This window comes from Myotis davidii, unplaced genomic scaffold (genome assembly GCF_000327345.1).
Source record: "Myotis davidii unplaced genomic scaffold, ASM32734v1 scaffold363, whole genome shotgun sequence".
Taxonomy (NCBI): Eukaryota; Metazoa; Chordata; class Mammalia; order Chiroptera; family Vespertilionidae; genus Myotis; species Myotis davidii.
In genome coordinates, this window is record NW_006294069.1 from 1,839,941 (window position 1) to 1,858,880 (window position 18,940).

Genomic DNA, 18,940 nt, shown 5'->3' on the forward strand with positions numbered 1-18,940 from the left:
CCAATAATAAAACATTTGCTTATGAGAGGGTCAGGAGGACAATAAAGGAAGGGCGTCTCTGGTCATCCTGCGAGGCAGTGGAGGAGACCTGAACGAGGGCAGGAAAAACTAGGATGGGACATTGCTCCTTCCATGCGAGTCCCCAAAGTGGGGGGTGGGGAGGGTACATTCCAGAGGTACTGAAACCAAACTAAGAAACATTTTTATTGTCTTTGCACCTGGGAATAACTCTGGGCCCCAAACCAGGGAAGATGTGGGGATTAAACTGACTGCTAGCCTACAGTTAGAAAAGTCTCTGAAGAGAGGCAATGGGAATCCTGATACGATCAACTTTATGAAGTCCATCAAATACCTCAGAGGAAGCAGGGGAAAAAACGTTTGTTTAGTTTCTGGTTTGATGATCATGCATGCTAACCCCGGAATCTTACAACCTTCCTTGTAGTCAACAGGCATTTGAAAGTAAACAGCCAGTGGCTGCCAGGGCCAGTCTCCAACCTTATCTTCCATATTGAAGAGTGGCTTGACGTGTTCCCTGTAAAACTCCAAGGGTGATATGGGGCCAATCTTCTGATAATTTTTATCTTTGTCTCGATACTCCCAGGTGAATGTCTCTGGTGGATTACCCAAACAGATGCACACCACTCGGAATACCTGCAAGAAAGGAGGAGTACAGATGAGTGATGGCAAGCGGAAAGTGTTATTTACCTCTTCATTTTCCTCAAACTTAGGAAATGTAAGAAATCAGTGGCTAAATTCAAGCCAGAAATTTCACAGGAAATCTAATATTGTTCCAAAATTTGGAAGGTTGATGTTCAGGATTTGATATCAGTCAACTTCTGAATTCTTAAATAAACAGTCTGAACAATACAATTCTGAAATATTAATATTTAGTGCTTAGTATTTGCCCTGCAAATTAAACTTCCTTAGCCAAGAAGCTGCTTACCACTGATACATAGGACCTGGGTTGCTGCTCTGCTGATTACATTTCAAGTGACAAATAATGACATATATTTTATAAATGGGTTTCCTTCCCTTCATTCTTCTAGGTTTTGCTTTGATTGTGACAGGGGCCTTCACTCAGAGAAAAGTCATTAACTTTTCAGTTGAATGACAACGTCTGATAAAAGTATTAGAAAAAGAATAACTTTTAGTAAATAGTAAGATACCACTTTTTGGGTTGTGAGACCGTACATATTTTCTAATGATGTCACAACACCTTCAAGAAAGCATCCTAACAATCAACCTTTATATTATTTTCATTGGAGTATAGAAAGTACTTCTTCTCTTTTTAAAAAAGTATTTTTATTGATTTCAGAGAGGAAGGGAGAGGGAGAGAGAGATAGAAACATCAACGGTGAGAGAGAATCGTTGACTGGCTGCCGCCTGCACGCCCCACCCTGGGGATTGAGCCCACAACCTCGTATGTGCCCTGACTGGGAATCGAACCATGACATCCTGGTTCAAAGGTTGACACTCAACCACTGGGCCACGCCAGCCTGGCAGTACTTCCTCTTCTCTATCAAATTTGCTATCTCTTTAAAAAGCAACAACACTATCATCTGCCCCTTCTTTCTCCACCCCAGTCACCACTGTGATCCAGTTTCATCACTGATTCTCTGCATTATTTGAACCATGCATTTGTATACTCCATTACCTTCAAGAGCAAAGAAACTTATATTTGAGTGTGCCTATTTTGTGCTAGATACTAAATATCTGTTAAGTTTACGTAATTCTCATAACACTCTCTTAAAGGATAATTTTCCCTCCTTCTATCTTTTTTCAAAAGAGATCAAGGTTCAAATTAAGTAACCTATTTAAGGTCACACAGCCAGTAAATAGCAAAGCCAGCTGGAGGTCACACACAGTAAAGAAAAAAAAAAGTGCTTGTTGGGTACAGGGTCTAAAGGGGAACATTGACTGAACATCGACTATGCCGTACTACAATCTCTGAATACTACATCTCTTATTCCTCTAAGTGATAGATGTGGTTCCCATTTTTTTTTTTTTTTTACAGATAAGGAAACCAAAATTCAGGGAAATAAATTGCTTGACTGGTGTTACAAAGCCAATAAATGGCAGAGGTAGGATTTGAATTCCGAAATCACTTTAGTGCTCTTTCTATAACACCACGAATTAAGCATTTAACATTTACTATCACTTTCTAGGTTTCTCCAAAAGATGATAATAAACTTCTTACGGGTAAGGACCAGGTCATGGATACCTTGTGTCTCCCACAGCATCTAGCACTATATCTGACCTAGAAATAATAGCTGATCTGAACATTGTGCCATTCTCCACATCACTACAGGATGAATAATTTTAGAAGCACCACTTTCTTCAAGTCACTTTCCTGTTCGACAGTCAGGAATGCTTCCTTAGCACCTCCTACAACAAATCTAAACTCCATGACCTGATTTATTTTTTTACCTTTTCTAAAAATCTTTACATAGGCATAACTTACATTCAGTAAATAGCGAAGTACACTAAACTTAAGTATACAGATCAATTCAGTTTTTTACATATACAGACACCCATGTAACCACCATGCAGATCAATCTATAGAACAGCTGCAGGGGGTCAGCAGTTATAACCCAAACCTCCTTCAATGTAAGCCCATTCTGACTCATACCCATTCATTAGTATTGCCTGTTCTTTAACTGTATGTAAATGGAATCATACAGCATACTCTCCTTCGTATCGGGCCTCCTTTGTTGATGGAATGCTATGAGATTCACTTATGATGCGGCGAGTATCAGTAATTTGTTCTTTATTGCTGTGTGTTATTCCATTGTGTAGATATGTTTTATTTCTCTACTCTCCTAGTCATGGACAGGTGAATTGTTTTCAGTTTGGAGTTCTTATGAATAATGCTGCTTACAACATTTTTAACTAAACAGCTTTTAAAGGGGTTGAAGGAATTCACATGCTCACCAGCCAAGTAAGAGAGTTCCAGTTGTCCTGCATTCTTGCCAATACGTGGCATTATAACTTAACTTTTTTGGTGGGTAAGTAATGTGGTTTTAATGTGCATTTCCCTGACAAGCATGGTAGGATTTTAAAGGCTCTTACAGCTTCACCCATCCTTATTTCCCATCCTGGACTCTGAACTCCCGCCAGGCTTATCTGTGTCTATCTTTACTGCCTGCTCAAGGCACTCAGCTCACTGTCACCTTCGTAACGTTATCTCCTGTGTTCCTCAGACCCCAATGCTTTAAAGCTCAGTGCAAGATGCCCCTCCTCCAGAAAGTTTCCACCAGTTATTCCAGCTCACATTAACTGCCCCCTTTGCTAAATACTTCTGGCATAAAAATGTAACATTCCACAGTGCCATTTACGTTTCTCTAATGTCTCCCTCATTGGCCTTAATCTACGAGCGACAGGATCTGGGTCTTAGAATATCCCACTGAATCCCAGAAGAACCACATTAAAAACACTTTTCTTAAATCCAAAGTTCTTCTCCAGTGACTGGTGTGAAATTTGAATTTAGGAATTCAAACTGCGCTTCTGCTCTCTTTAAAAACACTCTGACGACGAGGCCTTACTCACATGTATAGGCAATGTTTCCCTGGACTCCGACACCCAGAACTAGGTCACACCTGCCAGCTCCAGTCCATTTCTGACTGACAGACCACGGATTCACACCTGCCACAAGCTGATTACAGATTACCACCTATCAATTCCATTTGTAATTAAGGACACGTCCTTCTTTTTCCTCTAGTTAAAGGAAGAACAATGGCTCCCAAAATATTGTTATTTTCTCATTTCATAGATTAGAATCTTATACATTGGCAAATTCTGTATTGGATGGAGTGATTGCCTAACTAGTTTTTTTAAACTTCAAAATGAGGTGTACCAAGTACAGGGAAGATTAGGGTAGCCAATCCTACACATGGTGTAGTCATTCTTGGAGCAGTGGAGCTACTTTACCTTTTAAATAATGTCCTCCTAATTCTATGGGCTATTTCTATCCCTATGATCTCAACCAGGGCGAGAGGATCACCTGAGCCAAATCACTCACTTCCCTCTCCCTTCAGAGATGTCCTGAGCCAAATCATAAAGGTACTCGAAAAGCAGGCGAAAGGGAAGGCTGAGAGAGCAAAACAAAGCTATAACCTGTAAGAAACACACCTCTCCTCGGACCTCCGCTCTGTATAACTCTCTTCCCTCACTTCCCTCTCCCTTCAGAGATGTCCGCTCCCACCTCTGTTCTAAAGAGAATCATCTATGCCTGCCTGCTTTCTTAACCCCCATGTCCGCTCCCACCTCTCTTCTAAAGAGAATCTTCTATGCCTGCCTGCTTTCTTAACCCCCACTCTCAGCACACATTTAAGGAACTTAGTTTTTGGTGCTCCTTAGCCATTCTTGAGGAGTTGGACAGTCAGGACTTCTCCAGATGGACTTCAGGGAAATTCATTAGCTACCCAGTCCCTACCTGGCTTCCTTACCCATTAGGGAATGTACACCCAAGATCCCCCAATTCTTAGTCTGCATCCACCTGTCATCATCAACCGCTGAAACTGCAGTGTAGTTATTTCTCTTCATCATCCCCAGAGCATGCTAGGCCTCAAAGAACCTTGGAGCACATTGGAAACTGCTACCACGGTTCAAATTTATTCTCCGAACCAAAGCTAGAAAACAAGGGCTAGGTCTGCCAGTGACATTAGACCTATAATTAAGGATAAAGAGACTCTTAATTAATCCATGTGTTATTATGGAAGACAGAACCTGCTTCTACTGTCTTTTAACAGAGACAGATTAAGCTACAGGAGAAGTTATGCTTGCCTTTCATTGGTTATGCTCTGTTTTCCAAGACAGCAACTTCCTTTGCTAGGATTGACTGCGTGGTTTGTGAGCCTGAACCACCTTAGAGCATCTCCCTTTCGATGTTGTATCATTCTCAGGTTGGGTGCCACCACAAAAAAGAAGCAGGGCATCACATTAGCAACTGCAATCGAGCTACTCTAGCCATGGATTAATGAGCGCTGGGATTCCCATGGGCCAGAGAGTCATTTTGTATTTGCACAGCATCAAGGCCAATGATGCTTTATGACAGATGGCAACTTTATCCTGAGGACATCGCCACTGGTAACTGTGGTCAAGACAATGACAATGAGATGAGGAAAGTTTTACAGACTTAAATGATATGTATTTTCAACTAGTAATTGTTGTCACATGTGTACGAACATCTGTGGGATTGTCATCAATTCTCAGTCAGCCAAGGGTGGTTTTTCCAGGTCCAGCCCAATGAAGATTAAGACAACAAAGTGAATTTCTGTGTACTCTGAAATACATCCTAAATATAAATATGAATGTTTGACACTATAATTTACATAGTACCTTATGGTGCACTTGATTCCCTATCTAAAGTAAAAAGTGTTCAATCATTTCCTCCTTCTCCCCCCAAAATACAGTAGAATTCTATATTGAATCTTTTTGCAGGATAAATTCTTATACCGTATTGCATATGTTTTATAAATGTGAATTTTTACCAAAGGTCCATATAAGGAATGAATGAGAATAAGGATGGCATCCCTTTCTCTTGGATTTTAGGAAAACTGTGATTTTAGACATGCTGCATTGTTTTATATCTAGAGCCATTCCCATTCAAGTCAGTTTGTAACACGCGGGAAGGAATATCTGGCTCCAAGCCAATTAACAAGAGTTAATTAAACAAGCTCTAATTTTAAATAATCTCCAGGGTCCCTGATACTGTATTTTCTTGATAAGAGACTCTGCGGATCTGAAATAACATTCCCTGTTCCCAAAGGTACCAAACCGGCAGTGAGCTCTGCATATCCAAGTGTGCTCTCTGGTGGGCAACTTGGGAGTGTCACCTGCTTCTCATAAAGAAGCACTTGGCATTCAGGACAAAAAAGACACCGGACACTGAACACAAGTCATTATACAGAACTGAAGACTGAATAATAGAAGCAGGATGGGAAACAGGAAAAAGGAAAAGGACACAGAAAGCATGAGACATGACACACAGGGAAAAAATTGTGGCTCCCAGTTTAGAGACAAATGACGTGGGATTGAGTTAATTTCCATCCCCATGGTAACTAGCAGACAGACATTGAGTGAGAGGAAGGCAGGACAGAACAGTTGACAACGAGTCATAAATACTGACAACCAGTCATAAATACGTAGGAGGGCGAGAGTTTAAAGCCAGCTAGCAGTGGTTCTCAACCTTCCTAATGCCGCGACCCTTTAATACAGTTCCTCATGTTGTGGTGACCCCCAACCATAAAATTATTTTCGCTGCTACTTCATAACTGTCATTTTGTTACTGTTATGAATCAAAATGTAAATATCTGATATGCGGGATGTATTTTCAGGGGTCGCGACCCACAGGTTGAGAACCGCTGATACGGACAGACACAATATTGAATTACAGTGAGGTCTAAAGCACTGGAGAAGCATTAGCTACGCCTACTAGAAAAATGCATATTACACTGTCCTTAGTAAGTTATTACGGACTCCAGCTTACTTTTTAGTTTTATTGATGGACAAACTAGGCTCAAAGGTAAAATGACCTATTGATCAGAGTAGAAGGGCCACAAGCACATATAAGTGGTTACAGAAAATAGTTGAACTTTGAAGAAAGCTCAGTGCTGCTGGTAAATGAGCTAGTTCCAAGAGGGAAGGATTAGGGACCTGGGTGACCACAGAGAAAGAGGAAAGAAGGGAAGATAGCTCTCCACCGCTTTCTGGTGGGGATCTGTTTTTAAAATAAATAAAAAACCCACTACAGCCTGGCCTGCAAAAGCCGGCAGGGAGATACTTTCTGGAGGCATTATATGTATTTTCAGGCTAAGAAAACGCATAAAAAGGTACATTTAAAAAGTATGTAATGTTCCAGGAAATGAGCGCATGTGGGGAGCTCCACATAGATTATAATAGTCAAATGATGATCCTGAAACCACTTCTAGAGTGTTTTTTGTTTTTTTGCTGAGTGGTTTTTGAATCAACTTAATGGAAATTTGGTCTCCAGACCTACTGAATCTGCATTTTAACAAGCTCTCCGGGGTATCCATGCACACATTAAAGTTTGAAAGCACTGGTTTGGACCACATCTATTCCTTCCTCCCTCCCAGGCCTTGCTTCTTCAATTAGCTCTCCCATTTACATACCCCTTTCCACACACTGGTTCCCTCACACAGCCCCAACCGCCCAAGGCCTGCTCTCATAGCTGCAAGCCCCCTACTTCGAGATACCATAATATCACCGGTTCTTTCCTTTCCCTTGTCCCTACATCAACCTGGTCCAAACCGCTATAATCTCTCATGTACACAACAACCATAAGAGCCTCCTAACCGGTCTCCCCACTTCCTCTCCTCTTGTTTTACAATCCATTCTCAAAGCACCAAAGGGAATTTTTTAAAAACAAAAATTAAGCCACAACACTCCCCAATGGTTATCCCCACTCCTTATCATGGCCTATAAGCCCATACCAGTTCTTACTTCCTCTAACAGAGGTCCTCAAACTTTTAAACAGGGAGCCAGTTCACTGTCCCTCAGACATTCCACACATGCGCACTGCGGGCCCGGGACGAGTCCGCTGCTAAGCAGGACAGGCAGCGGCGGGCCACAAGTGGGCCGCGGGCCGCAGTTGGAGGACGCCTGCTACAAGATCTATTTCAGCCACTCGCACATTCTTTCCAGGCTTGAGTCCCAGTGCCTCCTCTCCGTTGCTCAGAAAGACCAAACTTTCTCCCAGTATCGGCTTTTGCACTTACTCTGCTCTGTCTGGTATGCTGCGTCTGATCTTTGGTAGCTGAATTCTTCTCATTACTTATAGATCAGCTTAGATTTATCCTCAGAAAGGCCTTTTAACATTCCTCTTTATTCTCCTAACCCCTTTCCCAAACTTTATTATACTTCTCGATAAATAAGCTTCTTGTTTTGCCCTTTAATTTTTTTTTATTGTGACTTGGCTGTATCCATTGTTCATTTGTTTTGCTTTATATTCAAATTTATTTAAACTAAAAACACACACAAAAACAACCAAAATAATTCACCCATTTCTCCCACCCACCAAACCCACACCTCTAGCAACCTGTTCTCTGTATCTATGAGCTTGGGTTTTAAAAATAGATATAGATTCCACATATAAGAGAGATCATTTTGGTATTTGTCTTTCTCTGTCTTATTTCACTTAGCATAATGCCTTCAAGATGCACCCATGTTGTCACAAATGTAAAGACTTCTTTCTTTTCTAGTGGCCAAATAATATTCCACTGTGTGTATACATATACATACATATACAGTATAATACACACATCTTCATCCATTCATCCATTGATGGACATGTAGGTTGTTTCCATATCTTGGCTATTGTAAACGCATGCTGCAATGAACATGGGAATGAAGCTATCTTTTTGAAGTATGTTTGTTTCCTTTGGGCAAATACCCAGAAATGGAACTGCTGGATCATATAGTAGTTCTATTTTTAAAATCTGAGGACCCTCCAGTATCCTCCATCGTGGCTGTATCAATTTACATTCCTACCAACAGGGCATAAGGGCTCCTGTTTCTCCACTTCCTTGTAACACTTGTTACCAGTATTTCTAGTCTTTCTGGCTATTATAACAGGTGTGAAGTGATACCTCACTGTGGTTTTGATTTGTATTTCCCTGATGATTAATGATATTGAACATCTTTTCGTGTACCTGTTGGCCCTATGTATGTCTTCTTTGGAAAAATGTTTATTCAGATCTTCAGCCCATTTTTAAATCAGATTGGTTTTATTTTTGTTTTGCTATTAAATTGTATGAGTTCTTTACATATTTTGGATATTAGCCCCTTATTGAATATAGGATTTGCAAATATTTTCTCCCATTCAGCAAGCTAGCTTTTCAGTCTGTTGATGGTTTCCTTTGCTGTGCAGAGCTTTTTAATTGTATGTAGTTCCACTATATTCTGCTTTTGCTTTTGGTGTCAGATTAAAAATTGATCACCACGGCCTATCTCAAGGAGCTTAATGCCTATGTTTTCTTCTAGGAGTGTTATGGTTTCAGGCCTTAGTTTCCAGCTTTAATCCATTTTGAGTTAATTTTTGTAGAGGGTATGAAATAGTTACATTCCTTTGCATGTGGCTGTCCACTGTTGTCAACACTGGTTACGAAACACTGCCCTTTCCCCATTGTATATTCTTGGTTCCTTTGTTGTAAATTAACCGTACATATGTAGGTTTATTTCTGGGCTCTCTATTCTATTTTATTGATCTATGTGTCTGCTTTTATGCCAAACCACCTTATTTTCATTACCGCAGTTTTGCAATACAATTTGAAATCAGGGAGGGTAATGCCTCCAGCTTTCTTCTTTTTCAGGCTAATCGGGGTCTTTTATGGTTCCATATAAATTTTAGGAGTTTGTTCTATTACTGTGAAAAATGCAATTGGAATTTTTATAGGAATTTCATTGAATATGCATATTATTTTGGGCAATATAGACATTTAAACAATAATAATTCTTCCAATCCATGAGCATGAAATATCTTTCCATTTATTTGTGTCTTCTTCAATATCTTTCATTAAGATCTTGTAGTTTTCAATAAACAGGTCTTTCATTTCCTTGGTTAAATTTATTCCTAGGTATTTTATTCTTTTTGATACAATTGTAAATGGTATTGTTTACTTAATTTCTCTTTCTGATAGTTTATTAATGGTGTACAGAAATGCAACAGATTTTTGTACATTGATTTTGTATCCTGCAACTTTACTGAATTCATTTATGAGTTTTCAGTTTTCCAATTGAGTTGCTAGGGCTTTCTATATTATATATAACAGGTCATCTGCAAATAATAACATGCTTAACACTTAGTAGATTCTCAATAAACACTTGTGAAATTAATCAGTATCAAGTTTTTCCTTCTCTCCACTGTCAACCTTCTCAAAACTATCTTCCGTTTCTTGACATGACGCTCTCCTCTCCATCTAACTCCTACCCTTCTCCATTCCACTGACTCTATTCCACAAACAGCCTATTCAGGAAACCCAGCAGCCTTTTTCAGTCTTCAGACCTGTGGACCTGTCTGCAGCACCTGACACTATTTCATAACATAGTTCTGGCACTTGGCTTTTAGAGAAAGAGATGTTTAATGAAAATACGTATTTTTCAGAATTCTTTGTTCAGGCTTGTTCTGTCCTTCTATTCTCCCTCAGGGGATTCAACCACTCCTAAGGCTTCAGCTCTCTGCACTGTCATCACTATTACGTTGCTAGTTCATTCTTTTTCCTGAGCTCAAGGACTGTCCCTATGCGTGAAACCCAGTTCCAACTGGACTGGGCCTTGGGATCCGGCACTTTAAAGGCAATCCTCCTCCTCTTCATGGTAACCTTTGAAGAGACCGTCTCCGGAAGGATAAATAACTGCTAACACAATAACAAACCAACAGAACTAATTTGGGGTGTGCGGGAACTTGAAGGATGGAGAACAGTGTGGGAAACAGACTTTTCACCTGAGGATATTTTTCCACTGATTTCTTAGAGTGGAACAGAGAGGGAACGACAAAGAGAAACATTGATGTGAAAGAAACACATCGATTGGTTGCATCCTGCAGGAGCCTTGACCCCAACCAGGGCCTGGGCCCAGGAGGAGCGTGCAACGGAGGTCCATGCCCTTGACCGGAATCGAACCTGGGACCCTTTGGTCTCCAGGCCAACACTCTATCCACTGAGCCAAACCGGCTAGGGCTATTTGCCTTTTTATATTAAAAAAAATTTTCAATCAGAGACATCTTTAAAAAATAAAAATATAGATAACTAGGATTTTCTCAGGAAAATAAATTTTGTAGGTCTAGAGCAAGTCTAGGACTAAATAATGTTGTTAAGAGCTGAGAGCCACTGCTATGGAATCTCCTAAGCAAATAATAATGGCTTCTTGTCTCTTTTCATGGCACTGACAAATATTCTTTCTAGTCTTTGTTTTATGTTTTGTTTTTAACAGAGTTTTTGTGGAGAATACATTAATAATCCCAAGGGGATCTGGAGGCTAAGAAAGAGTAGATGCGCTGAGAAAACACTGCGATCGAGGTAACAACAAGTTTCCTAACAGATCTGACTTGTCTGTCACCTCACCAAGTAACCTAGACTTGTCTTCCCTCAGAAAGAATGCCTGAAGCATAAACCCCTTTCATTCAAAGCTGTCCGGGCCTCATGACTGTTAATCATCGTTTTGATACGCCTACAAGGCTAGGCATATCATAGGTACTAATCAGTGGCTTTAAAAGCATAGCTACACCCCTCATTACCAAAGAGTCAAGTTCAATAAAAAGGAGTCATTTGAAGGTTGTAAAATCTAAAAATCTACCCTACAGAATTCTGTAGTCAACAGTTTAGGCAGAATCATTAAGTAAATAATCCTAAAAGCTTCTATACTCAGGATTCGGTATGATAAGGTCTTACTATTTTTCCAAGGTAGGAGTAGAGGAAGAAAGCTATGTGAAACATATCTGCCCTAATTCTTATTAGCCAATCCCATGGTCAGGAGATATATTCTTTAAGAGATCATTAAAGCAAACATCAAAAGCCAACAGGATGTTTATGATCTGCAACAAGTATTGTCCGGGTCCTTTTCTATAACTGTTTATAGAAACGTCATCCTTACCATACCCCACCATCTTACTATAAACATGAATGAAAGCAAGTTATGCAAAGATATGGCTTCAACAAGAGAAATCCAAGCAAGAAGGACAGAGAACTGACATTTATTGAACTACTGCTATGTGCCAGACATTATGCTTGCATTCTTACACATGATTTCTTATTTGATTCCCACAAAAATTCAAGAAGAATACATTTTTAAGTCCCAAACTGAATCTTAGACAAATTAAGTATCTTACCCAAGATCACAGAGCTATTAAGTGATAGAGCCAGAATTGAAACTCATGTCCATCTAATTATTTTTTTCTACTACACCCAGATGCCTCTCTTAAATAAGAACATTTAAGAAGTAAAGAAAGAGTTAGGTATGAGATAATTTAAAGGTACTTGGCAAAATGAAATCTCTGCATTCATTCATTCAACAAATACGTAAGAAACAATTAAGGATGGACTATCCATTTGAATAAACTTGAGATTTGGGAGCTTAAGGAACCTGACCCAGGTTAAAAGGCTGTTAAGTACTGAGAAGATCAGAACTCAAAGACGTCTGACTCCAGACCATGTTTTCAAATGCACTATACTTCCTCTCTAAAATTCAAAGGAAAACATCAGTATTGTCCACTGCAGTAAAAGAAAATTGTTAGTTGAGTGATTCCTAGTCATGGGTCCACTAGATGGAAAAGGGAAATGATACTTTTCTTAAAGCAATTTCAGAGGTTTATGCATATTCATCTGGATTATGGGTGGTATTAAGTAATATTCTCCTTTTTTTTTTTTAATCCTCACCCAAGGATATGCTTATTGATTTGTTAGAGAGAGAAGAAGGGCCCTAACCGGTTTGGCTCAGTGGATAGAGCGTCTGCCTGCAGACTGAAGAGAGAGAAGAAGGGGGAGAAAGAGAAACATTGATGTTCACCAATGGTTACCTACCAGGAAGCAAACCTGCAACCTTTCGGTACACAGGACATATAATCAACTGAGCCACACTGGCCAGGGCTTAAGTAATATTCTTAACTGCCGTGATTACCACTTTATATTTGTTTAATGCCTTTTAGGTTTTCCAAATGTTTTCTGATATAACCATCAATACATGATTATGCATATATTATTTTCATCTTTATTCCTATAGAAAAGTCAAATGTCTTGGTACTCCCAAGATTCCCTCACAGCTCTGCCTTTCTAGCTTAATTTGCTACCAATCACACTCACAAAATCTATGTTTCAGCTACACTATTCTCTGAGAATTCCACCTCTGTTCATGATATTCCTTCCGTCTAGAATGGTCTCTAGCGTAAGATTTATAATGATCCATGAGTTTCTTTTTCTCAAGAGACTGAGCTCCTTGAGAGCAGAGATTGTCTTTCTCATCTTTGTATTCCCCGTGTCAAACTCAGAGAAGGTATTCAATATTTAGTAAATGAATAGAAGAATGAATTATATAGACTACTAAACTGGTAATTAGAAGATGGAAGTACGTACAAGTCCCATACTAAAATGCAAAGTCTTTACCTCAGTTTTTCCAGCTGTAAAATAAGTAAATTTCAATTCAATTCAACATTTATTGCAATGACTATACTTCCTAATCAGTTTAATAGATGGGTATATTCTGAGTGTTCCTTAGAAGGGTCACAAAAAAACCAAATAATGGTTATTACCTCCTCCATCATGGCATCCTGTGTGGCTGAGATTTCTCCTTTGGTTGCTCCACTGTGTACGAGGTTCCGTAGTCGTATACAGAATTCTCTCATCTATGACAGAAAGTTACTCAGCACCACAATATTTACCAAATTCAACTGTAAATGAATCTAACAGACCAATGCTAGTTCTATTTTGAAGAATATCTCAGCCAAGACCCAGGGCAAAGTTCATAAAAGCAAATGTGTTTTCCTCCAACCAGTCTACTTTCCTTAGAAAAGGCAGGAGACTTAATGATTATGCCATTAAATCACTCTCACAGATTTTTATTTAGAACTTTACTGGTTGTCTACTTCTCTGCCAAATCATTATGACCATGGCTATGCCAACCCCCACTATAGTTTTCATTTTTGTTGTTTTCAATTTTTAGAGATGCCGAAGTTAAAGTAAGTCTGAAATCTAACCACGATGCTAAAGTGGATTTTGCTGTTATCTGAAATGGAACCCAATGCTATACTGTTAATGATCTTTTAGCCTGTGGATGAAGAATCCCCAGTGTTTCCTGGCTGGAAAATAATCTGCTTCTAATATTGGGGAAACACATCTACAGTTTATTTTAAAAGGTAAGCTTTCTCCCAGGGATGACAAATCCAATTTAGCCTCATAGATCAGGACAGCAGATTCGGGCAACTCCCGGTTCTCAAAAAAGATGTCTGACTGGCATCCCTGTAGGACTTAGAATCCTCCCTGGGAAATGGGTTATGTGGAGAAGACAATGACTTATTAAGATAAACGAAGCAATAAAAAGCAGTTCAGCCATAACTGGTTTGGCTCTGTGGATAGAGCATTGGCCTGCGGACTGAAGGGTCCCAGGTTCGATTCTGGTCAAGGGCATGTGCCTTGGTTGCGGGCACATCCCCGGTGGGGGGTGTGCAGGAGGCAGCTGATTGATGTTTCTCTCTCATAGATGTTTTTAACTCTCTATCCCTCTCCCTTCCTCTCTGTAAAAAATCAATAAAATATATATATATTTTTTTTAAAAAAAGCAGTTCAGTGACTACATCAAATAGTTAGTGTATGAATAAACTACGCTGGTATGTCTTGGGGAACCCTCTGAACTCAGCTTATTCTTTAAGGAAGTGTCACAAACAGTTCTTTATTGCTTTACGGGTACAAAAAGCTATCCAGCCCACCTCCACTGGAGCCAAGTGAGAGGCACAGCACCCAGTGTGCTTCTGGCCCATATTAACGAAACACGGAACTTTCCTAAGTACCCAGATGGAAATATCAGGATCAATAGAAATAAAAGTGGAGGATTTTTAAAAAGAAAAACACAAACACCCTAATCTCAAATATTTTTAAAGTTAATATGTGCCTACATTGCTTTTGAATGATACTGGTTAGACAACTTTCATATCAACTGTACACCAAAACGCCCAGAGATCCCTTGGAAAATCTGTTGGAAGCTTAAGGTAAGTAATCCAACCCCACCCTGCTCTATACGTTGTACCTTGTGGTTCAGAATATCATTCATCCTTCTGGTTGCCTCTGTTGTATGAGATTCAGGGAAGCACTTCTTAGGAACTACACCATATTTTTCTAAAAAAAAAAAATTTTAGTGTTCAATAAGGTAAACGTATACTCTAGCACTCCAACATTAGAGAGCCTGGCAAAAAATAGCCATTGCTTCAAAAATTAGGCCATATTTTGTTGGTCTAATTCAGAAAACTTAATAATCATATGCTTCATAAAATTAAATAGGTTATTTAAAATCCCTATGTATCCATCTATCTGAGAATTAATTCTATTTTCTTACCTATCGTACTTTGTAAAGTGATCAGCATGATGAGGTTTTCTCAAGACAACCCTTTTTAGAATAAGGAGATTTTCAAAGAGCTGCAGTTTCATTGTGTTTCTTGATTACACCAATGGACAAGAGATAAGCTTTTTCACAGAAAGTGCTAGTTAATACAACTTTTTCTCTTCCAACCCATTCTTCACAGTACCTATCTCCTTACCACCCCTGGCCAGGTGGTTCAGTTAGTTGGAGCCTCATCTCATACATCAAAAGGTTGCAGGCTCAATTCCCAGTCAGGGCACATACCCAGGTTTGTGGTTCGATCCCAGATTGGTTGAGGTGAGTATGAGAGGCAACCAATCGATGTTTCTCTCACTCTCCCTTTCTCTCTAAAAATCTATAAAAACATATCCTCGGGTGAGGATTTTAAAAAAGCTACTTTATAGGTGAGCATGTGAGATAAAAGTTCTTAGAGCTCACTATACACCCTTCAGGGAAACCAGTTCTATTCTGTACATAACCACCAAAGAAACGGCCCGTGCCTCACTGCAGAACCTTGCTTGATCACGCTGTGTTTCACTTCCGTTGCAGTGGTTCTCAACCTTCCTAATGCCGCGACCCTTCAATACAGTTCCTCATGTTGCAGTGACCCCCAACATTGAAATTATTTTCGTTGCTACTTCATAACTGTAATTTTGCTACTGTTATGAATCGTAATGTAAATATCTGATATGCTGTATGTGTTTTCCGATGGTCGCGACCCACAGGTTGAGAACTGCTGCCTTAGAGAAAGGCTCTTACCAACAATATTGACAAGCATATCCCATTGTCCACCATCATTGGCAGGATTCGAAAGCAAATACTGCACCAGCCTGCCATCCTCAGGTTCATTCTTCTGGGCTGTGTCCACAAACGAATTTAAGAAGAAGTAACAGCGTTCAACCTAGAGGAGAGAAATTAAATAAAATTAAAGGAAAGGATAGCTAATACTTTTATTTGCATTGTCAGCAGAATAAGAGTCTTAGAACTACTGTAGACCCAACACAGATTTTAATGGAGTACCGGGGTTGGCAAAAGTAGGTCTACAGTTGTCCGTATGGAAAAAGACATGCAGGTTATAAGTATTACCATAGTTTATTAACTGTGTTTCGTGTACTCACAAGATCAGTACTATAAACCTGTTCTTGCCCACTCCTGAATAATTGACATTCGTTTCAGGTGGGGTTTTTGTGTGTGTGTTTTTTTTTATTGAAGCATAATTGATATAACATTGTATGAGTTTCAGGTGTACACAGTAGATATTTTTAAACCAAAGTAGGTAACTAAATACCAGTATCTGGGCTCATAAAAATATTTAAAGTTTCTTCTTATATCTGAGTGTACACATTCTAGGCAAAACAAGGCATTGCTTTATTTTTAAATAAAATCTGATATTTAGAGCCTCCAATCATTAAACATCTAATGGACACTTACATAATAATATACATTTTAAAGATTTAAAATACTGAATAAAATTATCTACTGTTTTCAGTTAAGTACCACCCAGAGAAGGAATGCAAAACATAGCCACCTACCAACCAAAAGCAGTTCTGCCTTTGAAAAAGTCAACTTCGGATACTTTGGAAATCAGAATAAATGGTGTCACATCTATAAATGGAAGTAGGACTACAACTTGAAAAGCAGGAAATGAAGAGACAGTCTCTACTAAGGTGGAGAGTAAAACAAAAAGAATCTTTCAAGATCAGTTCTATACCTTGTCCCAGAAAAAGAGGTAAGCTTGACTAAACTCAAATTCTTCAATATTTAATTTCTTCATGAGTGGAATTCTCATAACGTTCAGACAAGAAAAGATCCAGCATCGCCCTGAAACAAGAAAGCAAACCAAGAAATGATGATGAGTGTTCACATAGGTTACATTGTATTTCCCAACAATGAACTCATGACAAGATCTTGAACAATTTAAGACTAAATCAGGAAGAGCAGAACTATTCAAACAAAACAAGAAAAGTAATAATTACTATTTGCATTATATATATGCACAGGCATAATAATCTTAACATGTAAAAAAATCTCTTTACATATCACATAAAGAATTCATAACAAACCACTTAAGAAAATCACATTAGAAATACTGATTTCTAATGAGAAACATGACAGAGATCACAGGTAATTTAATGTCCAAAAAGACACAAGTGGTGACAAAAAAACTTTTATTTTTTTTAAATGATACTTTATTGATTTTTTACAGAGAGGAAGGGAGAGAGATAGAGAGTTAGAAACATCAATGAGAGAGAAACGCCGATCAGCTGCCTCCTGCACATCTCCTACTGGGGATGTGCCCGCAACCCAGACACACGCCCTTGACTGGAATCGAACCCGGGACCCTTCAGTCCGCAGGCCGACGCTCTATCCACTGAGCCAAACCGGCTCCGGCGAGAAAAAAGCTTTTAAGTTAACCTTGTATCTCCAGCCCAGAGATCATAGATCTGCAAGGGGTCCCAAGAGAACTTTTCATCCAAGACCTCTTGATTTACCGAGAGGAAGGCTTTATTATTGTCATTTTATAGGTGACTTCACTACAGCTCAGAGAGGTCAAGCAACTTGCCCAAGGTCACACAGCATGACACTGAGCCATGATGTCTTTTTGTTGGCCCATTCAACCAGCATTTTTTTTTAAAGCTGAAAGGGGGCCTTTGAGACCATCAACTCCAACCTCCCTGTTTTACAGATGGGAAAATTGAGGCCCCAAAGAGCCAGCGATGTATCTAAGAACATTTGCCAAGTAGAGCCTGCAAAGCGTAAAAGAAAGAGCACTCGATTCTTAGTCTGTATTCAAATCCCACCTTGCCTTTTAAAAATGTGATTCAATCCATTGATCTCTAGAAGCATCCAAAACTAGCACAAATTGAGGTCATTGCAGAGTAATGTCCTTTGAGTACAATTCTGCTGCGAGAATGTCCTCCTCTTTTCGATTCCTTTCGCTGTAGCTGTTTTCCTGACAGTACGTAGTGCCAGACAGTAGGTAGGAAAACAAGAAGTCCTGATCAGGAAGACACGAGAACTGGGTATTTCTCTGCATTACAAACTGCTCTATTGATCGTATCTGAGCCAACATTTGCTCAAGTTGCGACCCCGAAGCCTATTTGAAACTAACATTCGATGACACGTTGATGCGACCAACATTGTGCCTTTTCCATTTTATACACATGTATATGGCCTGCAAGGCAATTTGGGGGTGTCCCCTGGGAAATGAACGATTCTGCATGGTCTGTTTTGTACCAAGAGCATCACCTCCAGGACATGGGTATGCAAGCATTTGCCTTCACAGAGCATCATGAATTACACGCACACGGATGACCGTGGACTTACCACGTCGGTGCTCAGATACAATAGACTAACAAGCCACGAGCACCAGAACAAGCCCCCCAAGTCCTGTACCTGAACCTGCCTTCCCCTGCACCTGTTCTCCAAGAACTTCCTACCAGTTCTTTCAATGCGAACCTCTGCTCCCCTAAGACTTTTCCTCCAACGGGAGCCGGACCCTGTCTGGAAGGTCAGGGCAGCTGTCGGAGCCCACCTGAGGCCTTCTGGTTGGTGACCGGCTTGCCCTCCTGGGCCACGGCGTGCTGGAACACGTGCTGCGCCGCCTGCACCGTGGCCCTCTTCAGGCAGATGTCCAGCAGGTCGTGGGTGGTCCCCACATTCTGGGCCAGGACGAACTGCGGGTCGGAGTTCAGCTTCTGGATCAGAGCGGCCACCTTCTCCGAGTTCAGTCCTGCGGGGAGACCAATGCGATTATCACCCCACACTGGGGCGGAAGGGGGGCTCATCGGGGACTCCCGCACCCCGGCTCCTCCGATCCCAGCCCCAGCCCTGCCCGCCGCCCGGCCCCCGGCCTCCGGGA

The 18,940-nt window shown here is 40.2% G+C and overlaps 1 protein-coding gene across 2 annotated transcripts in view; it reads right to left on the reverse strand.

Annotated features, from left to right (window-relative positions):
• BLMH (bleomycin hydrolase) overlaps positions 1 to 18,889 on the reverse strand; it is a 39,950-nt gene extending 21,061 nt beyond the window's left edge. For both annotated transcript variants that reach the window (XM_006768121.2, XM_015566764.1), the window contains exons 1-6: positions 18,614 to 18,889; positions 16,790 to 16,899; positions 15,838 to 15,979; positions 14,749 to 14,837; positions 13,259 to 13,351; positions 496 to 651 (exon numbers count right to left, since the gene is read on the reverse strand). In XM_006768121.2, coding sequence (XP_006768184.1) covers positions 496 to 651; positions 13,259 to 13,351; positions 14,749 to 14,837; positions 15,838 to 15,979; positions 16,790 to 16,899; positions 18,614 to 18,866 — 843 coding nt within the window. In that variant the 5' untranslated portion in view covers positions 18,867 to 18,889. The remainder of the gene's footprint in view (positions 1 to 495; positions 652 to 13,258; positions 13,352 to 14,748; positions 14,838 to 15,837; positions 15,980 to 16,789; positions 16,900 to 18,613) is intronic.
• Between the last annotated feature and the right edge of the window lie 51 nt (positions 18,890 to 18,940).